Below are 12,380 nucleotides of genomic sequence, written 5' to 3' on the forward strand. Positions count from 1 at the left end.
GGGTGCGGGGGCCTCTGGAAGCGCTCGCCCGAAGCACCCTCCCGGTGTGGTCTGGTTTCTGTTTTTCCCCGGAGGTGGACTGCGTCTCAGGAAAGGTCTTCTTCAGCGCGGAGGCGGAGCCGGGCGAGCTGAGGAAGCTCAGGTCCGGAGAGCGGCTGTTTCTGCTGGTTAAGAAGCACACCCCGCTCGCGGTTTCTAGAAGTAAAGGTACGGCACCGGCCCCTCCCCTCGGGCCGTCCCCTCGGTGTGCGCACAGGCTGTGTGCGCTGGAGCGGGAAGCCCCCGTTCAAGTTCTACTTATAAAGTTAATATTTCATTTTATTTATTTATAAATGGCTGTGCTTCTAATTTACAGTAATAATTTCTGAAGTATCTTTCACTCAGATACGTCTTCAGTGCTTTTCTAGTGCTGAAAGTGGCTTTAAGCATGTGTGAAATAGCTGTCTTACAGCTTGTGCTCTGCTGGCAATGGCCGTACACGTGTGTGTGTAACACCACTGCCCACACCAGAAAAAAATAATGAAACTTGAAGTCCAGTTCTGGAACCCTTATGTGCGTTTTGACCGTGAGTCATTTTCCTTCAGGTGGAGTGCATCCAGATGTATATCCTGTGTCACTGAACTGCTCAGTACACAGATTTCTTGTAAATCTCAGCTACTCGGGTCACATTCTCTGTCAGTGGTGGAATAAGAATTTAAAGTAAGATGGATAGATATCAGGGTGCTGGTGGAATTTTATTTGGGAGATCACAGACAGTCTTCATCTTTGAGGATCAAATTTAACCATGATTCTAAATGAGAAATAGGAGAACCCCCCCACACACACACACCTTGACCACTTTCAAGGTTTTTAAGTGAATTGGCTTCAGTATTCTTTGTGCTTCTCTTGTCATAGCTCAAGAGGACTGCCCACGGGTGTAAGTTTAGGCATGTGCCACTTTGCAGGTTTGAAGGCAGGTTGATGAATAGCAAGGAGAGATTTCCTTCCTAAAAGAATAAAATCGTGGCTTTTATTCTGAGCTGAATCAAAGTGATTCATGTTCAGGTCTGTCTTTCAATCCTGGAAAGTATCTCTCATCTCTAATTCTGAACCAAGTGTTTTCTGGGGAGGATGGCATGGTGGGCTCTCCTCTGTCCCTGGGAGTGACTCTCGGAGGCAGTCTGGTTTCCTAGAGCTGCTGAATTCTACAGGATTCAGCCCCTGCACAGTTTAATCTTGGTACTGCAGAGCTTGTAATCAGAGGGATGCCTGGGTCTCTGCTGGTGGGGTGTGTGGGTGCTGAGAGCTCAGCTGTGCCTGTGATGGCAGTTCCTGGATTCACACATTAATGAAATAGGAACACAGTCTCTTAACAGCTCTTCTCAATCTGTAGGAAAACCAAATGCTGAGACTGAACTACTTAATCTGAAATAGCTTTTTCTTCCAGGGAAAATGCTGCATGAGATTAAAAGCCTTGCCATTGAGGAACCAAAGTATTGGCTGGATGTTATCTCTATTTGGAGAAACCTTCACAGGCATGAGAGGAATAAAGATGATGTCTCTCAAGAAAACCCATTGCCTCTGAAGAGAAAATCAGAAGAGTCAAATATTGCAACTAAAAGGCAGAAAACAGAGCAAGTGAGAGAGACACTGTCTGAGGAATGTCAAGTGCAAGCTGGAGAGACACGTGTAGTACCAGAAAGAAAGAATGATCAGGACTGCAGGACTGAAAGCAAGGCTTCCTTAGAAGACCCTTCCGAAAGCAGTGGAGAGAAACCTATTGCGAATGAGCAGTTTAGTTTCAGTTTCAGAGTTTCTTGTCGTTGTAGTGGAGCGATTGCCAAAATACTTACTTCACAGGTATGCTAAAGTATCTATGTTTTAAAAGAATTTAGCAAAGGTGAAAGGAGATGTGTAGCTTATTTGTCATTTCAATTGTGTGTTGTACGTTTCAGAATAATGAACTGATCTAACCTCTTGCTGTATTTTCTTAAAAAAGTCCTTCACTGGCGTTTACCTTAAACAAATGGAAATACAAAGGCTGTTGTTAATTTCTGGGCATTGCTACCCTGAGTATTTTTCAAGTCAATGCCTTTTATTGAGGATAGGTAAAGTCTGAGGTAGCTGGGCTTGTGGAGTGTGAGGAGCAATCTGATGTTAGTTTACAGGTACTTAAAGGGCTATTGCAAGGACCATAGAGCCAAACTCCAATTAATTGTATGACAGTGTAAAAGAAGGGTAAAAGCCAGAACTTGGAGCTTTGGTGGGTTCTGGTTGGGTACTGGGGAGAACTTGTTCCCCAGGGCGTTGGTGCATTTCTGGGATGTGTCCTGGGGGGTGGTTCTTGGTCCTCATGAGAAAGGTGTAGAGACTTCCAGGGGCCCCTTCCATCCAGCATTCTTGTAATCTATGGTATCTTTCTACTGTGAGGAAAATAACAAAATATAAAAAACAAACCTGTGTAACTGCAGTTTATGTAGATTTCTCTTACTTGAAGATAACAGTAGTTTAATTTTTTTTTTATTTTTCCTACTAAGGCAGGTAGCCTGGGAAGGTGGGATACGTGAGCCTGACAACATGAATTTTTTGCTTGAATTTGTGCTGTGCATTTGAGCTCTCATATTCTGAAAGTAGTCAGAGTTTTCTAGATGCTGTAAATGCACTAAAAGTGTGAGTTGCGGTTGTACATTCACAGGTTTTCTCTTATGTAATCTAGTTTAGAGCCATCAGAAATATTCTGTGTGTGATATTTAATTCTAAAATGATTACAACTTTTGTTGTAACTTGGGCAGGACTTGAACTTCAGCCTCCCACATTGCAGCTGAGTGACAGTGATTTTTGTCCTGTGGTATGTTTGCTCTGCCCCTCGCTCACTAGCTGCGTCCTGTTGTACCTCTTCTGGGCTTTGTACAAATTGTTCTCCTGTGGGTAAAGACAAACTCTTTATTTTCCCAGATATTTATAAGGTTTGTGCAGTCAAGGCTGTGATCTGTAGTTTTCTTCATTCTGTTATTTTTGCTGCCTGTGACTGTTCTTCCCGCCTTGCAGGAGATTGGAAGAGCCGTTGGCATAGCGCTCATGAAGCAGTTTGGGTGGCAGGCTGATCTGCGGGACCCGGATCTAGAGGTAGTGGTGGTTGTCTGCCAGATGGGCTGTTGCTGTTTCCAGAATTGCCCCCCATCTCTTGTTCTCAGCACCTTTTGCATGTGGGACTGTGGCCTCTCCCCTGTTTGTCTTTCAGCTGCTGAATTTAACCAGAAATCATCTGGTAGCACTGAGCAGAGCTTTTTGGTAGCCACTGTGTGTGTGCCTTCCAGAGCATTGAAATACTAGCACGGCAGCATAGGCCTGTACATGAGGGGAAGGATCCATGCAGGTGATGTCTCAGGATCTGGCACGCTTACAAACTGCTGGACTCTGACTGTTGAAAATGGAGATCACGGGAGCCCTTGGACAGCTAGGTTAGCCTCTGTAGGGTAACAGAGCAAGCAGCCAGGTCATGTTCTGAAGGAACTCGAGAATGCTGTTTGTGGAAGAGGATCCTCCAAGACCCTGTCCCCGACAAGCACCTTGCTTAAGGCACCTTCCATGGTGCAAGCTATCTGGAGACCTTGGAAAGGACTCATTACTCTTGACAGGCTGTTTCTCCATCTCTGTGCTTGGCATATGGAAGCTGCTCTCAGCACTGATGCTAGGATGTCTGGGGCCTTCTGTAAAATCTGAGTTCATATACTGGCTCTGTTTTTTCCAGGCTGTGCATCAAATACGGCTTTGTTGAGTCTCAAGTGGGGCTCTTGTTCAGATTTTTGCTCTGTAACCATTCAAGTGCTGAGGACTGGGATACTGCAAAAGCATCATGTTTCTCTTTGGGCTTTCTGGGGAGGGATTGCAGTCATGCAAGACCTGTTGGGGAGCTCAGTTTTATTTTGGGATGCTCTCTATGGGACAGGAGAACAATTTCTTTGAGCTGCCTGCATTTCTGGAAGGATTAGCCACGTTCGCCTTCCCTCTGAAATGTCTCTTAGTGGCACTTGTTTTAAAAACAAACAAACAAACCAAAACAAAAAAAGGATATGTGTAAATAGCTGAGTCCTAGTATACAGTGAATAATCTTCTGCTTAGATTAAATGGTTTTATATTTAAAAATATCCATTCAATGTTAACAAAAATCAGTTTCCTTAAAGATTGAAGTGCTTGCTGATGAATTCCTGTCTGACAAAATTCCCCTCCCAACTTGCTTAAAAATTAAATCCTCTTTAAAGTGGCATTCAGATTACCTAGTGTGATTTCTTCCAGTTAATCATAATTGTCTAATGTGTGTATTTTTGTTCTTAAAAACTAGGATCAGAATTTTGTAGAAACATCATATGTGTCTGGTTTAAATAAGTTAAAGCTGTTATCATGTCAAGTTGAGAGTTTCTAATGTTGTTATTTCTTTTTTCAGATCTTCGTGCATCTTAATGACATTCACTCTGTGGTGGGGATTCCTCTTTTCAGGTAGGAATTCTCACCAGATTTGTCTTGGGAGTATCAGAACAGGCATAGTTTCTAGATTTCTAAATAGTCTTGCAGTTCACTGTGAGTATTTTATCTTCTGGTTTAATATTCACTGAACTGTCACATTAATCTTGTGGTCTGTCTGGAGCATGTAAGGCAGACTTTGCAGAGGGTTATGGATAAAAGCAGACTGTAGTTCTATCTGTCTGTCTGTGGATCTGTCCAATGAATTTGTTCTTTCGTATTACATGGGCTTTTCTGGGTGGTTGTACCTATATCTTACGTTGATTTTTTTTTTTTTGTTGTTGTTGTCTACAGGCTTCCACTGGCAAACAGAGAGTATATCAAAACAGTAGGGCTGCGGTCAACAATCGCATGGGCCATGGCATCTCTGGCTGAAATCAGTGTAAGTGAATGTTCATGGCAAAGAGGTAGAGTCATGAATGAAAGGGGGGTTGCTGCTCGTCAGGGCTGGAGCTGGAAGCTTGGAAGAAGTGTGATGATTTTAATGCTCCATGCTGTAATGCATGTGGACAGGGTTCGCTTTATCTGTGTGGTCAGAGTGCACTATCACCTGCTTTTCAACCAGATACCTGCTCTAATACCAGGTCCTTCTCAGGAGAGGTGTTATTCCTCGTATGGATATATGTCTACATTGCAAGGTTTTTTTTCACTGTCCAGTCTTCAAACCTTGTTTGGAGTTGTTCTCCCAAGGGAAAACAAAAGCAAGTGTGATCTTTTCCACAGATTAATTTGGTACCACTATCCATCTGCAGTCCACTCATAATTTTTCCCCTAGATGTCACCTCAAGGCTGGATGCAGTGATGCATTGTCTGTAGTGAAACTATTAAAGCTTTTTACCATACTCTCTTACAAGCAAGTTTGGCCCGGTAAACTGGTGATTATTGTTACCTGCACTGGATTCAGTGTGGATATGTAGGTGATCTGTACATCCCTGAATACACTTTGTCCTGGGAGAGGAGTCTGTCTTGCTTGAGATGCAGTAACCCCTTTATTTCTGTAGGCGGGTGCTTTTGTGCTGGATCCCATGTGTGGGCTAGGAACAATACTGCTGGAAGCTGCCAGAGAGTGGCCTGTAAGTATCACAGTTGGAATAGGCAGGACCTTTGCAAGACAGCTTGTAGTTCCATCAACAAAAGCCTGTACCACAGTTATACCAAAGTCAGTTACTGGAAAGTTGGAACCAAACTGATCTTTCTAGGCAGTTGTCAAATGTTTTATTACAAATGTTCCTCCACAGGAATGTGAAACCAAGTCCTACATACTTAGGCAGGTGGGTGCTGGGAGCCCTGGATTTATACTGCAGGGTTTGTGTGAGGTGACTGTGGACTTCTAAAACTGCCTGGGCTTACCCTGGGAATGGAGGTGTCAATGTGACAGTCAGTTGTCCGTATTAGAGGCAGCGTTGCTGTCTGTAGCTAGCTGCAGTCTTGCTGTTAGGATGTAGTCTCAGTTTTTCTGTAAGTTACAAGTGTCTCGAGCAGACTAGAACGTGAAAGGACTGAAAATGGCACAGACTTCCCGCATTCCTCTGTCCTCTGGGTCTGTGTATTGCTGTGTGCCATGGTACTAGATCTCCCAGCAAGGGATTTATCTTGGAAGAGCTATGCAGCAAGGCAGTTCTGAGAAGGATTTATAAAATAAATACACCTGTTTGTCAACAAAATGACTTTTTTTTCTCTGAATAGGAAGCCTGTTACTGGGGTGCTGATATAAGTGATTCACAGTTGGAGGGTGCAGATGTGAATATTAAGACTGCAGGCTTGATGGATAAGATTGAATTACTTAAAGCTTCTGTGAAAGGTATGATCTTTAAGGTCCTTTCCAACCCAAACCATTCTATGATTCTATGTCTGTAGATTTCCAAGTGAGACATGTTTGGTTTTTGTTTTTTTTTTTGTGGCTTGTAACTTAAATTTACCAGATGACTGATAGTGGGGACTCATTAAACCTAGTTGAATGTTGATGTTTTGCAGTAGGAGTATTTTAAATTGTGATGCCCTGCTCCTAGAGGAGGGAATCTGCTCTCAGTTCGTGAGTTAGTTTGGGGAGAAAATAATAATTGTATGACCTTATTCTGGACCTCGAAGCCTGAGTCTAATTTAGTACTATATAAAATTCATGACAAACAAAAGCTGACTGTTTTTTCCTGTGTATGGGTGATAAAGTATGTGTATTTTTTTTTATCTTGCAATATTTATTTTTTATCAGAAGGCCAAGAAATATTTCCTTTTTATAAGAATATATATAGCTTTATTTCTTACTTAAAAGCTGTGATTGGCCTTGGCTTCTAGGATAATGGAAGGTACTTTGATGTCATGCTTTTCTAATACTGAACAAGTAACTAGTCTCTGTCACTGGTCAGAAGCTGTTATTTCTGCATGTTTTGAGAAGGACTGTAGGTAACTTGTCTTTTCATTTGTAGGTAAAATTGTTGTGCTGCAAGTGTTGATCCAAAGATGGTCCAAGAACCATCTCCAACCAGTTTTGGAAAGGCTGGCACAGAATCCCAGTGGGGTTTAGGTGGGAAGGGACCACTGGAAGTCTTTAGTCCTGTCATCTGCTGTCAGTGAGGCTAACCTCAAAGCTGCGTCAGGTTGCTGAGGGTCTTGTCCAGCTGAGTTTTAAATATTCTGAGGAATGGAGAATCCCTACTGTTGTCCTTTCATGTGCTGGCAGTGCTATGGCCAGCACAGCCTGGTCTTTGTCACCACAAGAATGCAGTGCTGCCTCAAGGGCAAGAGAACTGACTATTCCTAGGATACAGAAACACAGGGGAGACACTTCAAAGACACTAGCACTGACAGAATCCAAGTGATTGTGACTGTAACCAGATTCTTGGGAGAAAAGGGGTGTGGAGAGGAATTTAACATGTGGTTCCTTGCCATTCATACATGTGCGTCTGAACATCTGCACTAAGTAAAGTGCTTGGAAGCTTAGTTCTTCTTTTGCATTTCGCTTGTAAAGATGTACTGTGTGTTGAGAAAGAGCAGTTAGTTGGGCACCATGCAGTTCCCTGTTAGGAGAGTGTTGCTATTGGGGCAAACATGACCAGTAACAGAAAATCTGCAAACTAAACCATGCTCTCATGCATTTGTCTCTTCCCAGTCTGCATTGGGTGTGTGCCTTCATAATGCTGTTTCTGAGGATAAGTATAGAATAAGCCTATGAATGTGAGTTCAAAATCAGTGAAAGAGCTGGCAGACAGTTTTGTAAGGTGAATGGGGGCATAGTTGTTCATTTTTCCTATAGTAAAGACCCACCTTTATTCTGCAGCATTGCCGTTGCCTTCAGAAAGCTTTGATGCTGTGATTTCGGATATTCCATTTGGGAAGAAGTTCAAAATCACAAAAGACATACAGCTCTTTCCAGATATTCTCCAAGAAATGGACAGGTACACGTGGCTTTTGACATGTTTGGGGTTTGGTGTAAACGTCACAATGGTTTGCGATCCTACGCGTTCAGTCAGCTTCAGGTTTACTTTGCTCCTAACACTCTCCAGCTTTGTAGTCTGATCCTGTGCAGGATAGTGAAAGTCTTGAGTCATTTACTTGTCCCTTAAAGGCTGTTGTGGCTTGTCTTGCAAGCTGTGGAAGTGCTGATGGCAGCACAAGCTGACAAGGCATGAGCTTATTGCGTGAGTTACGCTTCGAAATATTCTTTACAAGGCGTGATGGTAAAATATTTTATAGATTCTATGATTCTGTATTTGTGACCCACACTCACAAATGTTCTTTACAAGGCAGAAAGGTGAAGGAGGAGAGGATGACCTAGACAAACTTAAAGCATGGCCAGGCACATGAAGCAATAATACTTTTTCTGTTCAGGTCTGCTTGTATAAAATCATAGGCTTTCCTTTTGGGTTCACAACCAAGCTTTTACCAGCTGCCTTGGCAGGAAGGATCTCATAGCAGAAAGTAGTGGTATGCATTTTCCTTTCTCAAAGCATATCCTGGGATATCCAGCTAGCCACCTGGTTTGCTTTCAGATGCCTCTTTTCATCCCTCACCCTGTCATTTTGTGGCAGAGTTGAGCCAAGCTAATGGTGGACTGCTTCTAACGGGCAGTTCAAACCATCTGCTCCTTTATTTAATTTCTTGGCTGAAAACAAGGCCTTTCTGTAGCATTGGTCTTCAGCGGGTGTTGATCTTGCCTACTCAATGCGGGAATGTGGTGGGAAGATGGTGGGTGAGGTGAGGTAGCTCCACAGAATGGCAGGGCAATCTTATGTCAGCTTACGCTGACCGTCCCTCCCTTTGTCTGTGCTTGTCTTCTGGTCTCATTTGCTCTGTTGGATCATCCTGAGCAAAATATTTCCTTGGGAATGTGGAGGTGAGGAAGGGACCATTACCATGCGAGCCCCACCAGTAAGACTGTTCAATCCACTTGCTGTGGAGCCAGGATAGTCCTTTTTGTCCATTCTTTCAAAGCCAAGTGTAATGTTTCCTCATGTACTAAGATTACAAACAGATGGATTACAAACAGTGGTTCATTTTCCTCTCCTGAGTTTGAAAGCCATTAAGGATCAGTAGAACGCAGAAAGGACAGCTTCAGAATTGCCTTGCCAACCTGAAAAGCTCTTGCTGCCCTGGGAAGCTGCTCCTTTGCAGACTGGTGGAGGCTCATGAGACCCAAAACTGGGGTTTGAAGGTGATACTGCCCTTGATCCGTGGAAGAATACTAGGAGTGAAAAAACTAGGTCCATCTTCCTTGCTAACTTAATGGAAGGAACTCCTGAGATCGGAAATGTTTGGGAGTCAGGCCAGGGCCCAGTTCTCCCATTTAGGAAGAGTTATGAAGATAGGGAATTTAAATTCCATTTGGAGGTGTAGGTTACTGAGTTGAGCCATGACCCTTAACATGCTCAGGTTTTTTATCAGATGCAGCTGGCGTCTGAAGTGTTAGCAGTGTTGAGTTCTGCACAGACGAAAGAATGCCAGGCAGGATTTAACACCTAATGTTTATTTTTCTTGCAATTGCCAGAGTACTTCGTGTTGGAGGCATTATTGTATTGCTGCTGAGCCAAGATCTCCATAAGCACATGGATGGCATTACTGAGTGTGCTGAAAATGACTCTGCTAATGCCATTTCTGGTGGCACAAGTGAAACCACCACTGCAAAAGCCCTGAATGTTGATGGGAATTCTTCCTCCTTGGTGAATGTTGCTGAAGAATCCTGTCTCAGGAGCAGACAGACATGTTTTGGGTCTCTGGTGCCATGTGGCGTCCATGGAGTTAGTCTTGGAAAGACAGATGCTTTCATATACAAATACAGGAAGATCTCTGCTGCTGGGAATCAGTAGCTTTCTTGCACTGTGCCTAAGTAAACTTGATTCCTGATACACTTGAAAAGCCACATGGCAGTGATCAAGAGGAACCCTGCTGATCCGAATGAACCCTGTGTCATTTGTTAGCTCACCTCACTTTCCTTGGATGTCCTAAGGTGCTGCTTTTCTCTCTTCGGTTTTTAGGAGAGGTAGAAGATGCCTACTAGTGTTTCAAATGTTTTTACTCTAAAATATTGTAATGAGACGGAGACCTTAAATCTTTGTTTAGGCAAAGCCTCTCAGTATTGAGAGGAGTTCCTTTGTGAGAGAAAGTCTTTGTTTGCAGACCTGCAAAAACAAAGAGGGTAATATTAAATGTAAATGGATTTTTAGCTTCAGCAGTATTTTTAAGGAAGCACAGCTTGTCTGAAGAAGTCTCCAGCTCTTTTTTGAGGGCTGGATGTATTCTCTAGCATGTGCTGTGCAGTCTTTTAATATATTTTAAAGCTCATTTCTGATGAGTTTGAAATGTCGCTATTGAGATCTATTGGAGTGGAAAATAAACTATTTTCTGTATTAATTCTTTGTGGTGTTTGCCTATGTCTTAATGGGTATGCTTTAGCTTTTTAGGATGAAGAGACTTAATTCTATCAAAAATAATTATTTTCCTCACTTAGTAATGTTACTCCAAGGGCACAATGTGGAAGATGGAAGAACTTGCCGAGTGGATGAACAATTACCAGTGACTTCTGCCTGCAAAGAAGCATATGGAAAAATTCTTCTGAAAAGAGAGAGATCTTAGCAATTCTTTTAGTCTATGCAAAAGGGGCAGGGGGGGAGGTAGTCTAATTCAAGGCTTTCCCATGGCTGCTGAGGTGACAGAGAAGTATTTTCATAGAGAATGACTGCAGATTCTTTTCAGATGGTATTTTGGACAAGCATTTGCAACTTGGAAAGCTGGGCTGGACTCGTGCATTGTGTTCCTCTGCCGTGATTAGTATGGAGATAACCATTAGTAGTGTGTCCGTGTTTGGGCTTTTTTTGCTTTTTTCTTTTTTCTGATGTTTGTTGTGTGTAGCCTGTTGGAAGCATTACTTTATCTGTGCGATTTCTGCGTCAGAGCCTCTACTCTCAAGATGTTAGAATTTGAAGTAAGAGCCCATGGTGCGAACTGAACTGTGGAGACTCCAAGGGAATGAGGATACGGATCAGACTGATACGATCCTGCTGCCGTGAGTCTTGCTGTTTAGCTGGTATCTGGCAACATGCTAGTGCACCGCAAGTATGGATTTTTGGTGTAAACCAATATTTTTATAATTATCTGCACCCCCACCCAAGTTCAACTTTCAAGGAGGCCTTGGAGAAGACAATAATGAATCCATCACAACAAAGGCAATGGGTAAATTTTTCATGCTGTTAGCTCTCTCAAATATGCACCATCAACAATAATGTGTCTCTTCCAATGAGCACCAGTGCAAGTTTGTTGTAGGAGATGAAGCTTGAAGCTCCATCCTGAAGCTTTTTTTTTTTGGTGGTAACTGCATGTTGATTTAAAGTATATTCTGAGGCAATTGTAGGTTGATTTCTTTTGTTCATACAATTAATTTATATCACAGCAGGTCTGGGTGAAAAAATAAATCATTGATTTGGTTTGATAAAGGTTGAACTTCATTTGCCACCTCACAGGTCATTCATCTAGTGTGGGTGGACCCTTCCAAAGACTTTCAGCATCTTACAAAACCAAAGGCCCTTCTTTTACTTTCCTCTTTACTGAAATTCAAATAGTTGTGATAATTAGTGAGATTATTGTTCCTGAAAAGGTATCTGTTATACCATGTCTGCCTTATTTCAGTTCTTTTTGTCATTTATGCCTTCAGCCTGTTAGCAAACGAAGACACAGAAGTTGGTAGGTACCCTTTTCTTGACGCCTTGTTTTTAACAAAGAAAAAGCCCGATTCTCTGTTCCCCAGCCTGGCACGGGTGCTGGTTTTGCTGAGGGAAGTAATGCATCTGCCAGCTCAGCAGCTTCACGCTGAAACTCAGATTCTGCAGGCATCTCTGGGGAACACCTGGTGCCTGTTGGTGCTTTCTGCAGTCAGCTGTGTGTCGGACTGTGCCGTTACTGGTGCTGCTCCAGTGCGTTGCTGGAAGAGAATGTGTCCAGAACAGATGAACCTGAATTTTGATGAATTCCCATTTTGCAGAGTCCTACGCACAAGGCTCTTCTCTCCACATCCGTGTCCTTGCTCCCCTTTTCTGGGGTGATCCCCTAAGGCACCAATTCCTCTACAGCTTTGCTGCTTCTGAAATACTGAAACCGTGTCCTCCTGTGCACTGCTTGGTGGGCATCTTAGTCTTCCTTTCTTCTTGATTGACCTTACAGCTGTTGGAGCTCCTTTTGACTTTGCTGGGAGTAAACGTCTATGTTTTGAAGGATCTCTGTTTCAGCTTTAATTGTCTTTTGAAGCTTGCCGGGCAGGCAGAGGGGTGGATGTTTTGTCACCCCGTTTTCACGGCGCTGTGTCAGTACTACAGGGCTTAGTTCCTGTGCCCGTGGTTTCCCCAACCAATAATCCAGCCCTTGCGGCCGCTCACCCTCTCTTGACCCAACAAGCC

The 12,380-nt window shown here is 43.1% G+C and overlaps 1 protein-coding gene across 1 annotated transcript; it reads left to right on the forward strand.

Moving 5' to 3' along the window:
• Positions 1-74: 74 nt before the first annotated feature.
• THUMPD2 (THUMP domain containing 2) lies at positions 75-9,857 on the forward strand (the record flags this gene model as incomplete). The annotated part of the gene is made up of 9 exons (XM_010074744.1): positions 75-207; positions 1,427-1,839; positions 3,028-3,105; positions 4,424-4,476; positions 4,795-4,882; positions 5,502-5,573; positions 6,187-6,301; positions 7,775-7,892; positions 9,482-9,857. Coding segments are annotated over 9 exons (1,389 nt in total), but the record flags the coding sequence as incomplete, so codon positions are not given.
• Between the last annotated feature and the right edge of the window lie 2,523 nt (positions 9,858-12,380).

The sequence above is a fragment of the Pterocles gutturalis genome, unplaced genomic scaffold, assembly GCF_000699245.1.
Source record: "Pterocles gutturalis isolate BGI_N339 unplaced genomic scaffold, ASM69924v1 Scaffold39297, whole genome shotgun sequence".
Classification (NCBI taxonomy): Eukaryota; Metazoa; Chordata; class Aves; order Pterocliformes; family Pteroclidae; genus Pterocles; species Pterocles gutturalis.